The sequence below is a fragment of the Dermacentor variabilis genome, unplaced genomic scaffold (genome assembly GCF_050947875.1).
Source record: "Dermacentor variabilis isolate Ectoservices unplaced genomic scaffold, ASM5094787v1 scaffold_38, whole genome shotgun sequence".
In the NCBI taxonomy this organism is placed as follows: Eukaryota; Metazoa; Arthropoda; class Arachnida; order Ixodida; family Ixodidae; genus Dermacentor; species Dermacentor variabilis.
The window spans coordinates 382,788-408,835 of record NW_027460566.1 but is presented as its reverse complement, the minus strand read 5'-3'; the positions used below and the strand labels follow the sequence as shown (position 1 = coordinate 408,835).

Below are 26,048 nucleotides of genomic sequence, written 5' to 3'. Positions count from 1 at the left end.
CGAAAACAACGTCTAGAAGCACTGGCGAAGCCAACGTAACAGGACGTGGCGAACACAGCCTGACATGCTTGATATCGAGATGGCTCTTGCTCCATCCGTGCGTTCGTCGCACCGACTGCGCCGACCCACAATGCATGGCACGGAAAAAAAAAAAGGTGCCCCCGCTGCTTCGCCGACGGTCGCAGGGAGCCATTTAAAGTGGCGCAGGGGCTGGGGATCGTTCTGCGCATGCTCCGAAGAGAACAGCCAACGGCACGCGCATCGAAGTCTAGAGAGGATGGCATTTTGGCGGGCGCAGCACAAGTGCCGCAGCATGACTGTCCACACGCAACGCGCACCAATGCTCTTCTCAGGAACAAGAGCTGCGCTCTAAAATGCACTCTCGAAACGCATCACAACCTGCTGCGACATTGGTCTCCGTTATACTTTCGTAGATGCACCGGTTGCACGCTGCTGAGTTCCACTGTACACATAGATGGCGTCCAAACACGTATCCCAGCGATGCTTTCCTTTGAGTAATAGCCACGAATCTCAAAGGCTATGCTTTTTGGTACCGCGAGCGCTGATAACTATCACGGCCCCTGTGTTATCAGGGTGTCTACAAAGTTGACATTTCCAAATTCCCTGATTTTTCCAGGTTTTCCCTGAGCACCTTTGCAAAATTCCCTGAATGAGCTAGAAAGTTGTTTTATGTCAAGACAGGCTGACACCATGTTGCCCAATGCTGTCACTCTCTTGTAAGCATGTTGAAACAAAAAAATGACTTAATTTAATTTGAATAATAAGGAGTAACATCTATTTTATTTAAAAAGAAAGCAGAAGGAAGGTGTTAGTAAAATGCACAGCGACAGAAATGGTCAAACCCATTGAAATTGAGTCGCACATTTTGAAATACGAATGAAAAGAAGATGCATATATAAGGAAATATTTTTGAATGTGAGCTATTTCTATCAACTGATAGCAAGCTCATTGGTATGAGGCCTGAACTTTGTCACAAGTAAGATTCTCTCTCAGCAGCTGGGAAGTCAACCTCAACTGTCCTGACATACTCTCAGCCAGTACACAACATCTCAGTGTTGGGTTTCACTGCTTTAAAGAGTTTATTTTGGTTTGGATGAGGGACACCTGCATCTCGTCGTCAGCCAACACTGTTTTTTGAGCTCAACCTCCTTCAAAGAGGCGGCGGCACGCTTCCATTCCCATTAATTCTTTAGTGCGTCGGTCCTTTCTGCTCTCATCCTCCTTCTGCCACGCTTTCACCCCATGGATCATTTGAAGCATCCTCTTGGTCAGTTGTACAGTGAACGTCCCATTTTTCGGACTCCCTAGGGGCCGCAAAAACATCCCAAAGATCTGGCATTCCGAAAAAATAATTAAATGCACGTCTTTAACTGGCTTTAAGGGCTAAAATTGCAACAGGCACGTCCGAAAAAGCTCTTAAGAAGGTATGTATGGTAGGGTAAATGGTACATGTTAGTTTTAATGTATTATTTTAGAAGCACCTGCAGATATTCGCATCAAACTTCATGTGTTTACAAAAGTTGCTCTTGGGTACAACATGAGACACTTTGTTTGATTCTAGATGGTTTTCCTTTACTGTAGCCCACTCCCAAAATTTTAGGTGTTTTTGATTATTTGATGTACCTTTTCTCTGCAAAAACGCAGAGGAATGTGATGATATTACAGTGTTATTCTAGATACCAGTAGGTTATATCTGAACTAAAGAGATATCACAACCACTTTGGAGTTCGATCCCCAAAAAAATAATATCTCTGCTTGCGCAAAGCCAGAAGGGAGGTTTCTTGCAGTGTAAATTTTTCCAGTGTTGTCATTCATATTATCAGAGATTTCTTTAGTTCAGAATATTTATGACTGGTTGTAGTACATGAGTACAATGTTTCACTAGAATGGGATGAATACTTTCTGAGAAAAGGTGCATTGAAGTTGAAAAAATAATAAAAAAATGCAATTTGAGAAAAATGAAGTCTTCTGTTCGAATACTGCTTGTGGATGCTCAAAATGCCCCAGGAGAACACATTTCACTGCTGACTTTCTTGCAGGTGTCTCCAAAAGCCTTCTTAGTGTTCCTTTTTATCAGTCATCCTTCCTTGCTCTCAGCAGAGTCATAGAATTCTGCCCTGTCAACACGCTCTTTGTCCGTCCTGTCAAGGGCAATATTACAAAACAGACCTGGAACAATTCCAAGGGCCTCCAGAACAGCTTTTCGTGCAGAATTACCGTCATTGTAGTAGGCTACAGCATTGTTAGTTGCTGTCTTCAACGTGTAAGCACTGACAAAGTTTTCTTAGGGCAGCGGTATCATATGAGTTGGTTGAGCGACTCGGTGTTCTGTGTTCATCCATGAATACATTGGCTCAGAAGACCGATTACCGTTGAAAGTCCTCACTCTGCTCCATTTGCTTGATGACCCTGCTATCTTCTGGACAAGTAATATGTTTGAAACTCAAAACAGAGGTGACCATGACCATGTAAGCAAAAGCAAGAGTTTGACGTAATAGTTATTTTCTACAAAGGGCTATTGCGTCAAACTCTTGGTTCGAGTTGTTAACAAATTCGACTTCGCCCTGCCATCTGTTAGCTGCCTGGTTAGCTCGGATGGTAGAGTGGCTGCCCCAGAAAGGCGGTGGTCCCGGGTTCGAGCCCTGGACCAGCACGAAATTTTCATCAACTGCGATGCTTTTCATTCGAGGAACCCGTATGGGATTCCTTTGCAGCAGTTGCTATGACTGGGTGGATGTTTCATTTTCTTTTACTTAATCTATTATTTTTTAGTACAAATCATTTACTTACCACACACACACACACACACAAACAAACAAAAATATAACCACGCCATAACGAAGAAAACCGTGAACGACAACGATAAACAAACCAGACTGTCCGCCATTCTTAAATGCCAGGACGCGCGGCACACGTCGCCGCGACACTTGAACCGCTTTGAGCGGGCGCTCGAGGTCGCGCTTCCGCAGGTTTGTTCCTCATAGTGCAGTTGATTTTTCTGTGCCAAAATTGCAAATTCGATTTTTTGGGGGGCTTTACCCTACCATACTTCCTTAAGGCCTGCCAGTACACTTATTAGGCATATCGGTGCTCGTACTGTGACAGGAGATGGGGTGCACGCGTGTATAATTAAGGAATATATACTGTGTCCCGTGACAATTGCCCCTTCCCACGCTTGTTATGCTTCACCGCCTAATACCCGTGTCACACGGGCGTTTGGAAGGCCTTCCAACCGATATTCAGTTGACTCAAAGGTCAAGTTCGACCTGCTACACAGGCGGTTTCGAAGGCCGCCGAGTCAATAGTCTATCGAGTCGACGGAGCACCTCACAACTCTATCGAAATCTCCATGGCCTTTGAGCAACGAAAACGGAAACAGTGCGAACATGCCCTCTCGTTCACAGTGTGCTCGTACTATTGGTTAGAAAAAACAAATCAAACCAAAATACTCTAAAAATACTATATATGAGTGTTAATTATTTAATAAAGTATTTTTGCCAGTTGATATGTGCGAACTGCACATACTTTCGACAACAGCGACATGCAGCGACGCAAACGTTGCCGCAGTTTCGCTACTCAACAACTTAAAAACTAAACATATATGTATGGCACTGTATTGACACGTGTACTTATCTCTATAGGGCGACCACGTTTCGCCGCCGAACAAATGTTATCGCACAGTGCGGGATGCGCCTGCATGTATCCGAAGTTTCTGGAAAGTTATCGATGCTTCTATCCGCTGTCTGTTGTCACTGAACCTTGTATTACCTGATTTCATCGCGTGACGCGAATGGTGTAGAACTTTGTGGAAGGCACGCGGGTCCGAACGATTAGACTGGAACATTCGACGACTGCTGTATAAAAGCCGACGCGCTTGACCCGCAGATCAGATTTTCGCCGATCGCCGACTGTGTTCGCCGCTATCGTTGCGCTTTAAGTGTAGCCTGTTTTGTGGGCACAGGTTCGCCCAATAAAAGCTAGTTTTGTCTTTCACAGTACTGCTACTGTGTTCTTTAACGTCACTACCACGTGACATCTATATGGAGGTGCTAGTGCGTACATGTACCGAACGCACCCGCAAAGCCGCGATCCAAGCCCGAAGCCCGAGGACAAAACTAACATCGCCCAAGACCAGCATGCTAGCCGCAGACTGCAAGGACTGCCTGAGCAAGGACTTCTACCTGAGTCGACAAAGAAGATCGTTGTCAAAGCAACCCCAATGGCTGCCCCAGCGTCCCCCGTTATCCTACAACAACCTCGGGACCCACCGACCTTCCATGGAGCAGCGACTGAAGACCCTGAATCCTGGCTGGAGACCTACGAACGAATCGCGACATTTAACAACTGGGACTCTGACGACAAGCTGCGGCATGTATACTTTGCCTTAGAAGATGCCGCCAGAACATGGTTTGAGAACCGGGAGTCGACCTTGACGACATGGGACCTCTTCCGTACCGGCTTTCTGCGCACCTTTACGAGCGTCGTGCGCAAGGAAAGGGCCGAAGCCATGCTGGACACCCGAGTGCAGCTACCTAATGAGAACGTTGCCATCTTCACGGAAGAAATGAACCGTCTGTTCCGCCATGCAGGCCCGGATATGCCCGAGGAGAAGAAAGTCCGCGTTCTCATGCGTGGTGTGAAGGAAGAACTTTTCGGCGCAATGATACGAAGCCCACCGAAGACCGTAAAAGAGTTCCTCCGCGAGGCCACCAGCATCGAGAAGACACTCGAAATGCGGAACCGGCAATTCAACCGCCGTACAAGTTCTACCCACTATGCAGGAATTCAATCACTGGCCACGGACGATCTGCGTGAGACCATCAGGGCCATAGTGCGCGAAGAACTGCGCAAGGTCTTGCCTTCGTCGCAGCCTCAAGTGGCCTCGATCGCCGACATCGTGAAAGAAGAGGTGCACCGATCGCTTGGAGTCTCTCAGGTGCAACCAGAATCACCACAGCCCCAGCCGGAAGCGATGACCTACGCCGCCGTCGCACGCCGTCAAGGCCCCCCTCCGCGACCGCGCCAGGGCCCGGTGACGCCGCGATTCCGTCGTCCGCCGCCGCCGCCACCAGCACGCCCACCCGGCGCGCCCAGCGCACCTACGCGAGGAAGACGGACATTTGGCGAGCCCCCGACCACCGCCCGCTCTGCTATCACTGCGGAGAAGCCGGCCATGTGTACCGCCGATGCCCATACTGCGAGTTGGGACTGAGAGGGTTCGCCGTGAATGCGCCGCGTCCACAGCTTGGCGAGCGCCCACGTGACATCGCCGACTACCTCGCCGCTACTCAATGGAGCTCTCGACGACCGTCCCGTTCGCCGTCACCAGGCCGCTACCTGTCGCCGCAGCGCCGACCATACACCGGCCCAGCCCGGGGCCGCTCTGCGAGCCCATATCCGGAAAACTAAAAGCAGCAACCGATGGAGGTGCGGTTGCTGTTCGTCGAACTCACGAAGATCCTCCGCCGCCGCCGAAGACGAAGAAGAAACCATCTCGACGACCTAATGACGACACGCCGCCGTTCCGACGAAGTCAGGAAGCCAAAACTACACCGACGAAAGACGGCTTGACGACGCGACGTTCCAGCTTCAGTTCAACACGACGCAGCTGTGATCTGACGCCGAGACCTAACTGTAACGCCAGACAAAGAACCACCGACCTCGACGTGTTTCTCGACGGCCACGCTGTTACTGCCTTAGTGGACACAGGGGCTGATTACTCCGTCATGAGTGGACACATCGCCGCCCAGTTGAAGAAGGTTAAGACTGCATGGGAAGGCCCTCAAATTCGCACCACTGGAGGACACCTGATTACGCCGACTGGAATCTGCACGGCAAGAATAACCATTCATGACCGGACTTACCCTGCCACCTTCGTTATCCTCCAACAGTGTTCACGAGACGTCATTCTCGGTATGGACTTCCTGAACCAACACGGCGCAATCATCGACCTGAAGTCGAAGTCAATAACGCTGTCGGAAAATAAAGCAATACCGCCGGAGAGCCCTCGTAGTCACCACGCCTTGAGTGTGCTCGAAGATCAAGTGAGCCTCCCGCCTCGCTCCAGCATTGTTATTTCGGTCGGCACCGAAATACCCGCTGACGTAGAAGGTGTCATCGAAGGCGACCAACGTCTACTGCTAGACCGTGAAATTTGCGTCGCAAGAGGGATCGCTCGACTGCACGGAGGGAAAACTGAAGTGTTGCTGACAAACTTCAGCCAGGAGTTCAAGCACATCAACAATGGCACGACGATCGCGTACATCGAGGAAATTCTGGAAACCAGTAATGCGTTTGTCCTCTCGGATTCCACCGCATCTACCCCGACGACCATGGTTCCCGAACCAGACTACGACATTAATTCAAGTCTCCCAGTGATTAAGCAACAGCAGCTCAGAAGTCTGCTCCGACGATACAAAGGCTGCTTTTCGACGTCATCGAGGATTCGACAAACACCAGTCGCCAAGCATCGCATAATCACCAAGGAGTACGCTCGACCACTCCGCCAAAGCCCTTACCGAGTTTCGCCGCGAGAACGCGAAGCTATAAGAGAACAAGTCGACGAAATGCTGCGCGACGACATCATCCAGCCGTCGAAAAGCCAGTGGGCATCCCCTGTTGTCCTGGTGAAGAAAAAGGACGGAACCCTACGTTTCTGCGTCGATTATCGTCGTCTGAACAAGATCACGAAGAAGGACGTATACCCCCTTCCACGGATAGACGACGCATTGGATCGGCTCTGCAACGCTAAGTACTTCTCCTCGATGGACCTCAAGTCTGGCTATTGGCAAATAGAAGTCGACGAAAGAGATCGCGAAAAGACCGCCTTCATCACCCCAGATGGCCTCTACGAGTTCAAGGTTATGCCATTTGGACTGTGCTTGGCGCCTGCAACGTTCCAGCGCGTGATGGACACGGTTTTAGCGGGATTGAAATGGCAGACCTGTCTCGTTTACTTGGATGACGTCGTTGTATTCGCCGGAAATTTCGACGATCACCTTAGGCGGCTTGCCACAGTACTAGAGGCCATCAAGTCATCAGGGTTCACTCTCAAGCCAGAAAAATGCCGCTTCGCTTACGATGAGCTTCTGTTCCTAGGCCACGTCATCAGTAAATCCGGAGTACGCCCCGACCCCCAGAAAACAGCTGCCATCGCAAAGTTCCCGCAGCCCACCGACAAGAAGGCAGTACGTAGATTCCTTGGCATGTGTGCCTACTACAGGCGCTTTGTCAAGGACTTTTCACGCATCGCCGAGCCGTTGACACGTCTAACTAAATGTGATGTTGAGTTCAAGTGGGAAACGCCGCAGGCTGACGCATTTGAAGAACTCAAACGACGCATGCAGTCGCCGCCGGTACTTGCGCACTTCGACGAGTACGCCGATACAGAAACCCATACTGACGCCAGTAGCCTAGGCCTCGGTGCCGTTCTAGTCCAGAGGAAAAGCGGAGTCGAACAGGTGATATCTTACGCTAGCCGGTCGCTGTCAAAAGCGGAAGGCAACTATTCTACGACCGAAAAGGAATGCCTTGCCATCGTTTGGGCTACAGCTAAATTTCGCCCTTATCTTTATGGCAGGCCATTCAAAGTCGTCAGTGACCATCACGCGTTGTGTTGGCTAGCGAGTATAAAGGATCCTTCAGGACGACTGGCGCGGTGGAGCCTCAGACTACAAGAATACGACATCACTGTAACCTACAAGTCCGGACGAAAACACTCCGATGCCGATTGCCTATCACGCACCCTCATTGACCCGCCGCCGCAAGATGACGAAGATGACGACGCCTTCCTTGGAATGATAAGCGCGGAAGACTTCGCTGAACTGCAACGGGCAGACCCGGAGCTAAAAGGCCTCGTGGAATATTTGGAAGGGCACACCGACGTTGTCCCCAGGGCATTTAAGCGCGGATTATCTTCCTTCACGCTTCAAAACAATCTACTCGTGAAGAAGAACTTTTCACCAGTCCGCGCCAACTACCTTCTTGTTGTCCCGTCAGGACTTCGTCCGGAAGTATTGCACGCCCTACATGACGATACGACCGCTGGACACCTCGGATTTTCCTGGACACTATCGAGGATACAAGAAAAGTACTATTGGCCGCGCCTGACCGCCGACGTCGCCCGTTATGTCAGAACATGCCGAGACTGTTAGCGACGCAAGACACCGTCGACAAGGCCAGCCGGATTACTACAGCCAATCGAGCCTCCTTGCCGACCATTCCAGCAGATTGGGATGGATTTGTTGGGGCCGTTTCCGATGTCAACATCCGGGAATAAGTGGATCGTCGTGGCGACGGACTATCTCACCCGCTTTGCTGAAACTAAAGCTCTACCAAAAGGCAGCGCAGCCGAAGTGGCGAAATTTTTCGTCTAGAACATCCTGCTGCGACATGGTGCTCCAGAAGTCCTCATCACCGACAGAGGAACGGCTTTTACAGCAGAGCTCACCCAGGCCATTCTGCAGTACAGCCAGACAAGCCACAGGAGGACAACTGCCTACCATCCGCAGACGAATGGTCTTACGGAGCGGCTGAATAAGACCCTCGCCGACATGCTAGCGATGTACGTCGACGTCGAACACAAGACCTGGGATGCCGTCCTGCCGTACGTAACATTCGCTTACAACACGGTGGTGCAAGAAACAACACAGATCACGCCGTTCAAGCTGGTCTACGGCAGGAACCCGATGACGACGCTCGACGCCATGCTGCCGCACGTCACTGACGAGGAGAACGTTGACGTCGCTACCTATCTCCAGCGCGCCGAAGAAGCCCGACAGCTCGCCCGCCTGCGAATCAAGAGCCAGCAGAGGACCGACAGCCGACACTACAACCTCCGACGACGCTTCGTCGAGTACCAGCCCGGCGACCGTGTTTGGGTATGGACCCCGATACGCCGACGAGGACTCAGTGAGAAACTACTCCGACGCTATTTCGGACCCTACAAGGTCATCCGACGTATTGGCGCTCTGGACTATGAGGTCGTGCCAGACGGCATTTCGCATTCACAGCGGCGCCGCGCACGATCTGAAGTGGTCCACGTGGTGCGCCTTAAACCCTTTTACGGACGCTGACGAAATTCTTTATTTTTTGTTGTTTTCTTTGCTACGGGTGTTTTTATTTCTCTTGTATGTAGCATCGGGTCGATGCTTTTTAAGAGGGGGGTATTGACACGTGTACTTATCTCTATCGGGCGACCACGTTTCGCCGCCGAACAAATGTTATCGCACAGCGCGGGACGCGCCTGCATGTATCCGAAGTTTCTGGAAAGTTATCGATGCTTCTATCCGCTGTCTGTTGTCGCCGAACCTTGTATTATCTGATTTCATCGCGTGACGCGAATGGTGTAGAACTTTGTGGAAGGCACGCGGGTCCGAACGATTAGACTGGAACATTCGACGACTGCTGTATAAAAGCCGACGCGCTTGACCCGCAGATCAGATTTTCGACGATCGCCGACTGTGTTCGCCACTATCGTTGCGCTTTAAGTGTAGCCTGTTTTGTGGGAACAGGTTCGCCCAATAAAAGCTAGTTTTGTCTTTCACAGTACTGCTACTGTGTTCTTTAACGTCACTACCACGTGACAGTATAAACATTTCTTTAAATGTATAAACAAACATAAAAGAAATCCTAGTGCTTTTAAATGGTTTTAATGTTGTTTAACTTTTCGTGACATGAAAACGAAAATAAAGATCCGCAGCGCCACACAATTTTGCGAGAAACGCCTGAACCACTCAACGGCCTTTCAAAAGTGCCGGGTAGCAGCGCGACAACTCCTTTGAGTCGATAGAGTTGTGGCGTTTCAAAGGTCGTTGATTGGAAGGCCTTCCAAATGTGCCCGTGTGACACAGGTATAACACTGCTGTACTCAGGTGAAGCTAACTATCAAAAACTGGCATTATGCAACGTGCTGTGCTCTGCGAACTTTGAAGCTAATCGCGAGGACTACAAAGGCGGAGTCGGTGCCATTGCTGACAGTGGCGAATTCTTTCTATGAAAAATACGGCACCGCACGGCAAAAAGCTTAATAGCGAACGTAGAAGCAGCTAGGCCTAACGTTGCGGCAGTGGTGGCTACGGCTACCAGCGGACCTGCGTGCGAGAGTGCCGGTTCGGGGCGGCGAGATAATCAAAATGGCGGTGGTGGTAGCTTTGATTAATGCCATTTCAGACCTGCAGTCAGGGAAATATACATTGACTATATGGAGTATGTGGTGGTGCCGCAAAGCCGTGCGAATTATCGGGCATGTCCGAAAAATCGGGCGTCTGGAAAATTGGTCGTTAACTACTCTGGCAATATATCGTGCCGATGACATGGCGTCAATGATGATTCTTTGCGATTCCTCTGTTACTGGAGCCAGCATCAACAAGGCTTTTGTTCCCTTTCTATAAAGTTACAGGTAATTTTCCCTGATAAAAGCACAAATTCCCTGAGAATTCCCGGTTTTCCAGGTTGGTAGACACCCTGGTTATAGACACAACCTGGTGCCAATTCTTGGCAGAACACCTCGTAGATAAAGAGCATAGCCTCCAAGATGTAGCATGAAAAAAGAAAGAAGAAAAGAAAAAGAAGACACAGATTTGCTAAAAGGCAAAGGATCGATTGCGATAGTAAATTAGCAGACTGCCGTATGAGGTAAGGATAGTACTCTTGCTAACTAAAATGCTAAGCGTGGTGTCAGCGCGTACAGCAAACATGAACACGTCACACCCGATGACTACGGACACTCGCTGTCAAAATGCTGGCCTGAGGAAACGCAGAACAGCAGCGAGCGAAGTGACAGTTGTGCTGTCGATTGCTTCAATGGAAAGTGAGTGCTGAGAACACACAGCACGCACAAAGCTACGAGCCACTGACGCGACTAGACTCTGTTCAAGACATGGCCACGTGCACAGTTGCAACTGGAGGGAATGACCCCCCCCCCCCCCCCTCTTCCTGGGCCTTGCAACGTTGGGTGCCTCGCGCACAGAGAAGACGGCACGGTTCCTCTTCGCATTCGTCCCTTTTGCACGGGCATTACTGAGCCGCGGTGGTCGGTCCCTCTCACGCTTTTACTCGGACATACAGTGTAGGGCGCGCAGCGATAGCGTTATATCGCCCTTGGACTTTATACGGAACTTCACGGTGACGCCGACACCTACACCGACGGCAAAAATGCGCTTGGAATGTTCATATAATTGCTATCGCAATAAATAATAATAAAAAAGAAAAACACGCACTACCGTGTTCGCATTTTTATCTTGAAGGTCTTGAGAGAGGGAGAGAACCGACCTGCAACAGACGGCCGCAGATGGAAAGCTGCGTGGCGACGACTGTCGCCGATCGTCGTGCTCCCCCGCACCAGCACTCTTCCTGTCCACGGAACTCGAATTATCGCTGGCGGTGCGGATATCAATGTGAATTACCGGATGCGTTACATATTGCTTTGTATATATTGTTGGATGGACCACGGTGGCTACTTTGAATTATCCAAACTTTCAAATTAACAAGTTGTGAATTAAAAAACTTTTACTGTTCTGCTTATATCGAATTGGTTATGAGGGTTTACTATAGGTGCATCTATATACCAGTGCGAATCAGTGACCAATTTTTTTTTGTGAAACTCGTAAAATATGAGGGATGCGAGACACAAAGGTGCAACTTATAATTTGGATAATGCAGCATACACACGAGAAGCAGTGGTCTACTATTAGAGCAATGAAATAGGCGCCAAGGGAAGGGAAAGACAGCCAAGGATGGCAGGGGTTAAGATGGCTGAAAAGATTAAGGAGTTTGCAGGCATAGGATGAAACAAGTTGATGCAAGACAGGGGCGACTGTAGTTTGCCTGTGCTGCAGTGAAGGTCAATGAGTGCTGCTGATGATGATGATTACTTTGGGCCTACCTGCGACTATGTCAGTAAGGAAGAGGATCTTGCTGGGATCCACTCTGATGGCCTGGCTGATGACCTCGTAGCTCTTTGCATCAGTCTTTACCCCAGCTGTGTTGATGTCAAAGTAGCCGTCCAGTAGCTGCATGGCGCATCACAAAACCCAAGGTCATCACAGATGACTAGGCACCATGCAATAAGAAATGCGAAGATAGACGAACTCCAGCACGCGACCAACGACAGAATTTTGAGTCAATTATATCATACCAGCTCACTATATTTAGTATAAGTGCGATCATGCATGCAAAGCAAAAGCTACTGTTGTTCAAACATTAAGATATCAGTGACTGATCTTTATTGCAAACAAATGGAATGCTTCAACAAGAAAGACTGTAGCAAACACAACCATGTTACTGCGGCACCAGTTGAGGTTGCTCTACCTTTGTGTTTCATTAAACCCTGGAATGGTCATATGTCATCGTTGCATACAGGCAAGGGAGACTGCAAAAGAATTATTTGCAAAAGTGTTTAGCACAAGGTTGTGGCCCTTGGCTGTCTCAGTAAATTAGTTCAGGCTGTAGGAATCACTGAAGTCTGCCAATTTTATTGTGACAGCAGTCAAGCAGGGGTGTACAAAGACTCAATCGAATCAAATAGTGAACATTCACTTGAAAGGAAAAATTGACATCCACCTTAACGTAGCACGAAGCTTACAAGGTAACCTGTATAGGTTTCTCAGAAAGAAGGCTTTGCAGATGAGAAAAGAATTTTCAACTGTGAAGCTTTTTTACGGCGAAGCTGTTTACCTCTAGTCCCCGTATGCATTTCCCACATGTTTCCCACAGGGTGTACCCTGGCCAGCTTGTGTTTGTATCACGGCACATAGACAGAATGTGTAGGCCGACCCTACCGGGCTAACCTGCGGCTGATGGGAAGCAGGCTTCATGCACTTTGCCAACTTCCAAACATAAGTTTGATATCTTGGGTCCAAATAGAACCACACAAATTTTGTGTTGTATTTATTGTGGGCTAACTTGTGTTAACACAATAAATATGTTCAGGAACAGTTCCTAATTTGGCTAACAGTTAGTCCTCAACTATTTATTGTGGGCTAACTTGTGGCCACGGAGTAAATAAAAAGTCAATTGCCGCGTTCCGAAGAGGAGATAAGAATGCCGCCTTCTCTTTCTTTGTCGAGCGTCACTTCCCCTCTTCTTCTTCTTGCATTCCCTGACAATGGTCACATACGATGCGAGTGTGTGCGGTGAATGCACGTGCCATTATGTCTTCGTCTTTTTCACAATACGCCACTGTCTTCTCGGAGGGTGCACGAACCTGCGCGTGTTGTTTAAAGATGGTTTCTGCCTTGTACCATTATCCCCCCTCCAAAAACGCATCGTCCCGATGCGTAAAGTGACGAAATTGTTTACGAGCTGTTGTCTATACCAAGGCGGTATGTGGTACAGAATAAATGTGTTTGGTAGGATATTCACTGCCTGTATTAATAGGCCTTCATTCTGACCACATGCACAGTTTCCGTGCAACGTCGGCATTGTGATGAGCTCCCTTGTCCTTCTGGCGTAACTTCGTAGTTTAAGGAGTTGATGTAGCGAAGTACTCGGTAAGGGCTGAAATAACGGCGCAAAAGCTTTTCGAATAGGCCGCGCATCCGCACAGGAGTCCACACCCATGCTCTGTCGCCTGGTGCATACTCGACTTCTCTTGGCCGCAAGTTGTATCAGTCCGCATCGATGCACTGCCTTTGTTGAATACAATGTCGCGCCAGCTGACTTGCTTCATCGGCCCTCTGTGTAGTCACTGATGTCAGGGTTCTGTTCTGCACTGTCGCCGACAGGCAGCGTTGCATCCAAGGGTGTGGTAACAGTTTGGCCAAAAACAAGCTGGAATGGCGTTACTTGAGTAGTCTCTTGCAATGCGGTATTGTAAGCGAATGTTGCATGGTAGTATCTTGCCCCATGTACGGTGCTCTAGGTCTACGTAAGTTGACAACATATCGGTCAGCATCCTATTCAATCGCTCGGTTATCCCATTTGTTTGAGGCTGATAGGCAGTTGTTTTCCTGTAGCTGGTATGAGTCAGTTTCATAATGAATTGCGTCAAATCGGCTGTGAACACAGTTCCTCGGTCTGTGATAATAACTGCAGGGGCACCGTGTCATAGTACTATGTTGTGACAAAGAATTCAGCCACTTCAATGGCCGTTGCACTGATCAGAGAGGATGCCTCGGCATACTGGGTTAGGTAATCCGTCACTACTACAATCCACCATTTCCCTGATGACTATGTCGGAAATGGACCGAAGAAGTCCATTCCAACTTGTTCGAACGGGGCTTCTAAAGGTTCTATTGGATGAAGGAGGTCTGCAGGTTTTAATGGAGCCTTTTTGTGTCTGGCAATCCCGACATGTTCGTACATAATGCTGCACTGAACCCAATAGCTTTGGCCAGTAGTACTTGGTATGAATTCCGAGGTGTCCTGCTGATGGGTCATCATGACAGGCTTTCAAGATTCCGGACCGCAAGGCTGAAGGAACGAGTAGTAATTTCTCTGTGCTGCGCTCAAAATTTCTTTTGCACAGGACGCCATTTCTCATCACATACGATGACAATTCCCGGCTGAAAACTTGCAGAACATGGACGGAGTCTCCCTGCAGGTGCCCGATGAGTAGAAGCAACTCAGCATCAGACTGCTTGTGTTTGGCCATCTCAGATGTGCTCACGGCTCCAAGAAATGGAAAGTCGTGCCCATCTTTCACGGGAGCAGATTCGACCAGTGCATGTGATAAGCAATCAGCGTCACTGTACTTGCAACCCGACTTGTACATGACTGTTATGTCGTATTCCTGCAGCCTCAGACTCCATCTAGCAAGTTTCCCAGAAGGATCTTTCAGGTATGCAAGCCAGCACAATGAGTGATGGCCGCTGATTGCTCGGAACAGTCTACCGTACAAATATGGTCAGAATTTTCCTATGGCCCATATTACGGTGACGCATTCTTTTTCTGTTGCCGAGTAGTTAGTTTCCGCCCTCAAAAGAATACGGCTAGGGTATGCAATCACTCTTTTCTCTCTGTTTTGCCATTGAATGAGGACGGCACCAAGTCCTAAATTACCGGCGTCTGTGTGGATGTCCGTTTCCACATCGTCATCAAAGTGCGTAAGAACCGGGTGGTTTTGAAGTCGCCGTCAAAGCTCATTCAATGCATCTTCTTGTTCACTTAGCCAGACGAAAGGTGCATCTTCTTTCGTCAATTGCATTAACGGCTAAGCAATCTTCAAGAAATGCTTGACGAAACGTCTGTGATAGGCACAAAGTCCTAACAATCGCCTCACGGCCCTTTGATCGGTTGGTCTAGGAAACTTTTCTACTGGAGCGGCGGTCTTCTCAAGGTCAGGACGGGTGACTTCAGGACTAATCACATGGCCGAGGAAAAGGAGCCCATGGAAGCCTATGTGACATTTTTGTGGCTTTATCTTCAGCCCTGCTGAACTAATAGCTTTGAGCACAGTCCGTAGTCATTCCACATGCTGTTCAAAGGTGGCAGAAAAAATCACGACATCATCAAGATAAACAAGACAGGACTGCCACTTTAACCAGGAGAGCACAACGTCCATCATCCGCTGAAAGGCTGGTGATGGACACTGATGGTGAATAGAGGCCGAGCGAAAGTACCTTGAATTCGTATAGCCTGTCTAATGTGGCGAATGCTGTCTTCTCACGATCTCTTTCGTCCACTTCTATTTGCCAGTATTCGCTTTTGAGGTCGAGAGAGGAAAAGAATTTTGCATCCCGTAGTCTATCAAGGGTGTCATCGATCCTTGGAAGTGGATAGACATCCCGCTTTGTGACGATGTTCAGCTTTCGATAATCAACACAGAAGTCTTCTATAGTCTGATCCTTTTTCTTTACTAGCACCACAGGCGAAGCCCACAGGCTCGTCAATGGTTGAATTACGCCGTCTCTAAGCATTTCTTCGACTTGTTTGCTGATGATGTCTCTCTCCTTCGGTGACACTCGGTAGGGATGCTGGCAAATATGCCTTACAGCTTCGTCGACAATGATACGGTGTTTGGCGATGGATGTTCTCTGGACTTTTGATGTCGTTGAGAAACACAAGTCAAATTCTCGTACAAGGTTCTCTATTTGCAGCTTCTGGTACAGTGATATCGCTGTGGGTATGGAGTTTACATTGTCAGAATTGAGTAGTGCAGCATCAGAAGGGTTCAAATCCGTAATCTGTATGTAATCGTTAAGGTGGGCAATGACGGTTCCTTTCGCAACATGCTGGACTTCATTTCCCAAATTAGTCAGAAAGACATTCGAACACACGTCAAGCACAGTGGGATTCTATCAGGAGTGCGCCATAATGCAAGCCTTCCGGAATCTCTTCTCAGGAGGAGGCAGCAAGAACTGAGGTTCAGGTAGTTCAGGTATGGGTAGTTGCCGTGATGAAAGTACCTCCTAGGGATCTTCCGAGTACCTCAGCGTACGATACTGTCGGCCGTACTGGTGACGACGCTTGTGGCTGTGCTTGCAAGTCCTGTTCGTGGACTGCTTGTCTCACTTCTTCGCGAACCACTTCTGCTAATGAAGAGACCGCTGTAGGGCCATTGTTCAGCTGTTGCCTCTGGAGCTCTTTCCGAACCACAGATCTTACAAGTTCTCATAAGGCCTCGATGCTGTTCCTGAACATTGCCAACATTGCATCCACAGATGCGATGTTCATATCGTGGATGTACAGCCTCGCTCGCTGTTGAAGTGTTCTTTCTATAGTTGTCGTCTCAGGGCGGAATTCGGCGACGGTGCATGGAGGGCTCCAAACTAAACCAGCAAAAAGCTCTTACTTGACACCGCGCATCAGATGTCGAAGCTTCTTGTCCTTGCTCATGCTCGGATCAGCCAACGGAATAAGCAGGACATATCTTCGAGATACATTGCCACGCTTTCGTTGTTTCGTTGGCTTCTGGCTTGCAAAGCAGCTTCAGCTCTTTCCCTGCGGTCTGTGCTCGGATACGTGGCCAACAGCTCCCGTTGGAAGTTGTCCCATGACCAAAGGGCAGCTTCATGGTTTTCAAACCATGTTTGTGCACAGTCTTGCAACGCAAAGTAAACGTTGTGGAGCTTCTGGTTTTCATCCCATCCACTGTAGTCCGCGATGCGCTCAAAGACTTCTAACCAGCCCTCAGTGTCTTCAAAGGTGTTGCCGTGGAAAGGCTCAAGTGTCTGCAGCTGATCAACGACGATGCGGGTTGAGGGGGTCTGGGATGTCATTTCGCTATTGTCTGCTGCTGCTGCTCTAGTTGGCGCCGGCAAAAGAGGAAACAGGTGGCTCACCACGTAGGCGACAGCTTGTGTGCTAGTGGACAGGCGCGAGCTCTTTGGTTCTGAAATGGCGTGTCTCTGGGTTGCTTTCTCCAACTCGAATGGCGCTGGAAACCTCCACCAGAATTATAACGAACAGTTCAAGGAGTTCAGATGCAACTATTTATTGTGGGCTAACTTGTGCCCGGGGAGTAAACAAAAAGTCAACTGCCGCGTTCCGAACAGGAGATAAGAATGCGTTCTCTTTCTTTCTTGAGCGTCGCTTCATCTCTTCTTCTTGCATTTCACAACAACAGTCACCTACAATGCGAGGGTGTGCGGCGAATGCCCATGCCCTTATGTCTTCGTCTTTTTCACTAATACGCCATTGTCCTCTTGGAAGGCACACAAACCTGCACGCATTGTTTAAAGATGGTTTCTGCCTTGTATCAACACACACACACAGCTGAATCCCACAACGACGAAATTGATGGGGCACGAGAAAAAATTTTTTGTCACGGAAATTTGTTGTGTTATTAACAAATACATAGGCAACACGTGACTCGCTGGCGCAAAAATCAAGCTTTAATTCCAAAGATCAGTCAGCTTAGCTTGTTTACACTTCTTGCCAAGCGATGGTACAAAACGACTGTCACATACTGCCAGCAGAGCGATTGCCTTGCTGTCGTCCTGGGACTCGATACAATGCCTGATTGTATCAAATGCGTTCATGACCTGCAATGTCAGTGGTCTGGGCTCACATAGCGCAGCTGCTTCATCTTTGTTGGAGGAAACACAGTCTTCCCGGACACTGTTCAGGATTTCTTGGTCTGTCAAAGCTTCGCGCACCACCACACTCTAGTAAGCTTGGATGTACTCGTTGGGATGTACATCGGCAGGCACATCTCCATTTTCCTGCATGGCTGCCTACGCGGCTGCGACTTCATCAGATGATGATCCATCTCCATCACTAGCTTCGTTCGCAGAGTCCAAAGTCTCAGCAGTCTGTGCAGTTGCAGGTTATGGCACTTCTCGTTGCACACCACGAAGTGGCAATCATTTGGAGCTCCATAAAGAGGACCACTTCTGTTTTGCGGCCCAACTGCGTGTTCAGAAGCAGCCTTTGAATAAGGTGCTAATAATAGGCCCGCTTGACACTCTGCATGACTCCTTGGTCGAGGTGTGGCATGGTCGAGGTGTGGCATGATAGAGGTGGAGTTCGGTGGGAAAAACTTTAACTGCACGTTTTCCAGCTCAGCGTCCTCTATGATGTGGACTGAACAATTGTCTAAAAGTAGACAAACCTTTCGGCCTTGCTTGCCTATGTCCCAAATAGCCATAGCCCGGGTCATCCACGTCCGAGTACTGGCTACGTACTTCACGGGAAGGCTCAGGTTTCCTTTGAAGCAGCGTGGTTTGGCAGTTTCTTTATGACAAAAAGCAGCTGCTTGTCTGAACAATCCATATTAGCTCACAGGAGCACGGTTATTCTCTTCTTAGTGTGCTTGCCTCCGTGGCAGCGCAGCCCCTTAAAATCCAGGTCCTGGTGGGCTACGAAGTTTTGTAGAAGATGAATAATTAGACATACTACAAAAATAAAATTATTGCATGCATGTTATTCGTACGCACACCATTTCACTAATGAATATGATCCAAAACGTTTCCTCGGAGCTTGGATGCTCCTCCATAAGAGCATGTTGCATTGCCATTACCAACGTTGCATGGCGGCTTTCTGTTGCTCCAGCGGCCCGAGACGTGTTTTGTTTTCCTATTGCATGGCATTTTAAAAGGGTGACAGGAAACCGAAATGAAATCGAGCTGGTGGGCACCACCAGATGCCACCGAAGCGATACGTGATGCCCACATCGCTCCGCCTGCAGTACGGAATGGTAGCGCGTTTGGATTATTGCCTACTGAAAGCGTGCAGTACACTCCCAACGGCACTATGCGCCACACGCTGTAAAACAGATAGGTGAACATGCTTATCACAATGGGTTCGGTGGTGATAGCTGGGTACACAGCATGTGACGACCCGGACGGACATTTTCTGGAATAAGAAACTGTGCACGGCGTCGTTCGCACGAGAGATGAATGGCTATATACTGTTCCCAATTGCGTGCGCCTTGCGCTTCTTCTTGTTCACATGGGCTCTACAGCTGGAAAACGTATACAATCGCAGTCTGCAGCAGGGAACGGCAGCGCATTTTGCTTATCACCTGTTAAAAGCGTGTACTACGCTTCCGATGGCTCCTCGCACTGTGAAACAGATAGGCGAAGATGCTTATCGCAATAGGAATGGCGGTGATAGCTGTGAATACCACGTGTGACAACCCCGGAGAAGATTTGCTGGTACTGAAATGAGAAATGTGAGTGCATGCCGGCGTTTTCACGTGAAACAGGCAGGTGAGTATTGCAGTGAAACTGCCGTGGTGGGCAGCTATATACTGTTCACGATTGCGCACACCTCGCACATTTTCTTGTTCACACGGGATCTAGCGGCTGGAAAACGTATCACACGATCGCAGTTTGGCAACGTACTGAGTGTTGGTGCCGAAAAATCGTGCTTTCCAGGAACGTGTGACCCGGTAAAAGATAAGCGCAACTTTATTGGGTCATTTTTTGTGTTCCCCATTGCAAACGTTGGTGCTGGAAAAACATACGTAACAGGAATGTATCAACGAGGTTCTACTTATATATAAGAAAGTGCGATTAGTGTAGCAAGTTGGTCCTCCCGCGCTTTATTTGTTTTAAACCCTATATGATGAATAATCAAAGGGGGAAAGAGTGCGATGACGGCTCCGTGCATGTTGCCTGCGCATCTGTGGTTATAACGTCACGCGCACGTCGAAGGTGCCGGTGCAGCTATGGCAGATGCATGGGAGGTGTGCTGAACATGACGGCACTTGTGTTGGCGTAGTGTGGTGCAATATGAAATAAATGTATTATTTCATAATGTATGCAGCCAATGTATGCAACCTAAACAGCTTTGCTGGTAATCCGTCCCCATATCGATGTTGTGGCCCCACAAATTTTTTCTTACCACCTGGTGTTCTTTAACGTGCACCTAAACCTAAGTGCATAAATGTTTCAGCATTCCACACGATTGAAATGTGGCCACCACAGCTTGAATCGACCCCAAGCTTGGCAGTGCCACACCATAGCCACTAGGCTATTGTGGTGGCCCAGTTCTCGGGCTGTGGCTGCGACCGCTTATCCAAGTGCTTGGGAGTGTAGCATCCCATTCAGTAACAGTGTTTGCAGTTGCATTGCAACTTGTTTTTGCCTGTTTTAGCCAGTAGCAGCAAGAAAAAAAGCTGCAGACATTGGGTAAATTGAACCCTCTTCATGCTCAATGTGCGTCCATTTGACTTCAATGTGCCAGCTATCACTACACACATCCATTCTGCCTGAAGGTGCTATCATAAAGTAAAGGCAGCGCAAAACAACAAAAAGAGCGAAGTAGAATCAACACCACCATTATTTTTCATGGGGTGTTCAACATAGTGTGTTCTGTCTACCCATGGTGAAAATGTAGAAAAATAAAAAATGGCAACAGTTTTTCCTTTCTCGTAACGCATGCATCCAATAAATTAATTTTGCACGTTCTGTGACCGTGCAGTAAGTTTCGTGGAAAAAGAAACACATCTGACTAAAAATAAGCCTACATTTAATTACTCTGTAATTCTGCAAAGTCACTAAAACTTGCATAAAGAATCGTTCTGCCATCTCAATTTTCTTTCAACGGAGCCCGCAGAGTCTTGCAATAAAATTGTTACTTCTGACACATTTATGGACAGTACTTGGACAAATTATGGACAGTATCTTAACTCATGATCTGAAGGGCGTACAACATACGTCTAAATGTATCATGGACTTGAGCCGTGGCATTCAAGCATAGTTGGTGGCATCCGACCACCAACTATGCTTGTCGTTATTGTTGTCACGTAGGTGAGCAAACAAGCTGCCAGGGGGAAAATAACCTGGGAACGAGTTGCCCCATTTCCAGGTACACCCAGCAAACCGTTGTTGACACTAAACTGTTCGGCAAGTTCCTTTTTGTACACAGTCACTAGCGTCTACCACTGCAGCCCCTGTACAGGCACTGACCGTCGTGACATCGCCCTCGGTGGTGTGGCTGAACAGCAGCCGTTGAGCCTGCACGCTGCCTGATGAGTAGATGGCAAGTATCAGACCCTGCCTAGACTTCCATGTACTCAATGTGGGCACCACGTCCGGGTAGAGCCTAAAAGCAAAGTAACAATGATAAGGAAAATAACTTGGGCATTGTCCTGACTTACACTGTGTATGCAGGAAGGTTTGATGGGCAGAGAGCTTTCAAAAACACAGTCAAATCTGAATAATTTGAATTTGAAGAGGCCCAAAAATTTATTCAAATTAAATGGACTTAAATATGACAGAAAATACGATGGAAGCTCATTGAATAGAGGACTCACATGCACCGCTCCATTAGGCAGCGCATGTGCATTGAGCTATTGCACGAGTGTTGAGTTCCGGAAGTGTGGCTTCGAGGCAACGCGGCACGTGCTGTTGTGAAGCCACACTTCTAGGAGCATTATCGCTGCTGTGTAGCTGCACTTCATGGCAAAATTTGCATGTGGCCTGTGCCCCAACGTTACTGTTAATTTTTTTTTTAATGCATTACTTGCAATGGCAGACGGGAGCAGCGACCGCTGCGTGGCCACAATGCCCAGTCAGAAGCACCACCACACAAGTTAGCACACTGCTGAGAGCAAGGTCGGTGGTGTGGCATATTCAAATTAAATGTCGTTAAAAGCTTATGCATTCAAATTACCAGGTGTTTTCGCACATTGAAATACCCACAATTCTGGCAGGACCACAGCATCAGTTCAAATAAACCGAAAGTTGGAATCAAGTGGATTTGAATTAACAAGATTCCGCTGTACTGTAGTGTGTGGGAAACAAACGTTAATGGCACATGTACACATCTCATACCCCTGTCAGGCAGGCACATTCAATGTCACCTTACACAAGTGCACTTTGCCATTTGTGTCATTCATGAGCTGACAAAAGGAGATGGCATTCGCTGTAGACTGTACTCAGGAGCAAGTGCATTTCTCGAACTTACTTTACTGTGTCAAAGTGTGCAGCTTCCACAGCAGAACTTCAAAGTTGAGAAATATTTGATATGAGATCAGCACTAAATGTGAAACTACTGTTTTGCGATTTAAGATGTGTGAGCATTCCTATGCCATCCGCAGTGGATGGAAATTGCCACTCTTACATTGCTTGCCTTTGTTGAAATGCAGTCTCGTGTTGGCTTGAGGTGATTGAGCATGCAAGTGCATTTGTAATTAATTACAGTACATAAACTGAAATTTACACTAAATATATGTTGACCCTTCTAATTTATTCATCAACACTGCCATCAATTCCACATGACACCTTCCTTCCCCATGCAGCAGTGCACCAACAAAGTGATATTTGCTGCAGTTGAGTACCCTCAATGCTCAATGAATTTGCCCACGTGACCAGAGTGTTATTTTTGCAGCGCGCCATGAAATGTGCTAATCATTTCCTCATATCATAACAAGCCAACAAAAGCAGACACCAAGGACAACATAGGGGAAATTACTTGTGCTTAATAAATGAAATAAAGAAACGATAAATTAATCGAAATGAAAGTGGAATGAAATCCGGCAAACACTGATACCTTCAGGTACCATGTGTGGGTTTATTGACCAGTCGCCTTTACCCAAAAAGATCATGTTCTCATGATGCTTGCGGCGGAGAGGACGTAAGGTCTGTGAGTGGTGGCGATGGTTAACACTCCCAGGGTTCTCCCAGAAAACATAAATACCCAAGAAAGTGGACGAGGAAACGGCGCCACGGTAGCTCAATTGGTAGAGCATCGCACGTGATATGCGAAGGTCGTGGTATTGTTCCCCACCTGTGGCAAGTTGTTTTTTCATCCACTTTCATTTCGATTAATTTATCGTTTCTTTATTTCATTTATTAAGCACAAGTAATTTCCCCTATGTTGTCCTTGGTGTCAGTGCTTGTTGGCTTCTTATGATACGAGGAAATGATTAGCACATTTATGATACGACTAATAAAAATCGGGCCCCTCGGTTAATCCCTTTTCTTCTTGTTCATTTCCTCGTAGGCCCATTAGGTGTGTATATGAAGTTCAGCACACTTATAACAAATATTTAAGTGCTAAGAAAACTTCACTGTTATAACTGGGTTGCACAAAAAAAGCAGAGGGTACAAACATCTAAACATTTTACTTAGAGAAAGAGAAGTACTGCCGATACCAATTACAGCATTACTGGTTTGAACCTTTTCATTAATGACAACACATATAAATATGAAAAATAATGTTTATTGTCGATCTACATGTACCAGGCACGTCAAAAATAAGCATAATCAATGAAAAAAATTAAAATGTTGCGAGAGCTTTTTCAGCAATAGGGGGGAAACCGCAGGCAGAAAACTGGAAGTGGGCTTCATTCCAAGCGACTAAAAGCTTTGTTTGGAATTCGTACAGACAGCTTTCGAGCTATGTGTGAACCATAGGTGTTCATTTAATTTGCTTTATATCACACGTGTGATAATAGTGCAGCCAGAGAGACCTTGCATTGGTCTGTCTCCTCAGACTGTTTTCAAAAGAAAGCGAGTTGTGTGTCAAACTTCTTCATCCTCGTCCAATGTTCCTGCTCTAAACCAACAAATGAAGCTGGAACCACATGGCGTGTTTTTCGCGAGCGAAAAACGTGACGGGCGGCAAACGCCCGCGTTGCTGCCGACGTGCGAGCACCCGTACGAAAAAAAGGAGCGGCGCAATGCGTTGGCGGGCTAGTTGGTGCGAATCCATGAATACTTTGTTTAGCGCAAAAAGACAGACACAGGAAAGACGACAGGACACTACAATAAAAATAATCTGAGTGTAATTAGACAGCGACATTTCTTTCCGAAGTGTATTTATCAAGCTTAATTTCAAGCAGCAATATTGTGTGCGAAACTGCGACTATGTCCCTCCCGCATGCTGAGAAGCCGCTGCTTGTTTACAACTTCACATATAAAAAGGATGGTCGGCCGCTTACTACCGAGCAGAAGAGGCGATTGCTACTATTAAGGGGGATGCTGATACTGAAGCAAGAAAAAATGCGGGTCAGGAGGTACATGTGGGTGCGGCCTGCTTGGTTGAGAAGAGAGCGAGCACCATACACTGGTAATATTATTAGCAAATTGTCTTGCCAGTATTAGCGACGAGCCGCGACGCTTCTCCATCTTTAGTTATTAGGGCCTCGTTGAAGGTTGCTTTGTTCATTTTAGGTGAACACGATGCGCGAACGAAATCATGGTAGCACGTTTTTCCTTGACGCGCGCGCGCCAGTTCTGCCGAGAAAAAAAAAAATCCGCCAAGGAGGTTCCGTCGAGATGCCTAGTGTTCCTGTATATCCTATACAGGAACACTAGAGATGCGCAGAGAGCAGTGCCATGTGGTGGCAAAAAAAAGAACCAAAAATGCCACGTGACCAAATTCCACGTGACTTACCTGAACTCTGATCGGTGGACACGCCGCGCGTCTCGTTTTTTACTACTCCGAGCAGCAGCACGCGGCGGCGCGATTTCGTGACGGATCATGCTGGGCACGCGTCAAACTGACGCGCGCGTCCCACCACCCGCGCGTCAATCGCGCCTGAAATCGCGCCATGCGGTTCCGCCTTGACGCTTGCTGCTTGTGTTGGCTGAAGACGTTTAGCGGCAAGAAAAAAATATATTTTATAGTACCGTATCTATTCGAATCTAGGCCGATAGTTTTTTTTTTCAAATAATCATATTCCAAACTCTAGGATCGGCTTAGATTCGAGGATTATAAAGAAACGCGCCAGTTTTTTCATTGAAACTGCTAAATATGGTGCATAGCTAGCGCCATCTAGAAAAGTCAGTATCGCAGCCGCTGTGCCAGTAGCCAACCGTACACACGCGAGGTCGCCATTTCGACCTGTGTCGTGTCGGCCGTATCGGTGTTATCGGCCCATGGTGTTATCGCGATGGCACCAAGCAGGAGAGGCCACTACAGTGCCGCTTTCAAGCGAAAAGTTGTGATAGCCGCAGAGGCATCGTCGAACCTTCAAGCCGGGCGGGACTTCGGCGTCAACAAGAAAAACGTCCGTCGATGGAGGGGACGACAGCAGCTTTTTGCGTGCGCCGCAACGAGGATGGCATTTAGCGGACCAAAGAAAGGTCGTCACCACAAAGAGGAGAGAGTTTTGGGCCTTTTGGCGGACTTTATCCGGACGCAGAGAGCAACTGCCCTTCCAGTGACAACAGAAGTGCTCCAAGCGAAAGCTAGGGAACTTTCAGAGCGAGGCCTAACGCCAAAGGATTTCAAAGCCAGCTGGGGCTGGCTTCAGAAATTCATGAAGCGCTTCGGCTTCAGCCTCCGAGGCTCCGACGTCGTACTTTAATCACCCAGAAGCTGCGCGATTTTGAAGAAAAGCTGATAGCTTTTCAGCGCTACGTGCTGCGAAAGAGAGAAGCGGCAGGCTACAACCTTAGACAAATCGGCAACGCCGACCAGACGGCTGTGTATTTTGATATGCCAGTGGCGTACATCATGAATGAAAAGGGTGCCAAGGAGGTGAAGGTGTGCTCTGCGGGCTACGAGAAGCAGCGCGCAACTGTGATGCTGTGCTGCACAGCTGATGGACAAACTCCCTCCTTATATGATATTTAAAAGGAAGACACTGCCTGCTCGAGAAACTTTCCCAAGAAATGTCATTGTGCAGGGAAATGAGAACGGGTGGGTGACGGGTGTGATGGTAGAAGAGTGGGTTAAGATTGTGTGGT

At 48.1% G+C, this 26,048-nt stretch overlaps 1 protein-coding gene across 2 annotated transcripts in view; it reads right to left on the bottom strand.

Moving 5' to 3' along the window:
- The window catches only part of LOC142569034 (enolase-phosphatase E1-like), a 210,137-nt gene that overhangs the window by 35,777 nt on the left and 148,312 nt on the right, over positions 1-26,048 (bottom strand). For both annotated transcript variants that reach the window (XM_075678561.1, XM_075678560.1), the window contains 2 exons: positions 21,318-21,453; positions 11,906-12,032 (listed from right to left, as the gene is read on the bottom strand). In XM_075678561.1, coding sequence (XP_075534676.1) covers positions 11,906-12,032; positions 21,318-21,453 — 263 coding nt within the window. The remainder of the gene's footprint in view (positions 1-11,905; positions 12,033-21,317; positions 21,454-26,048) is intronic.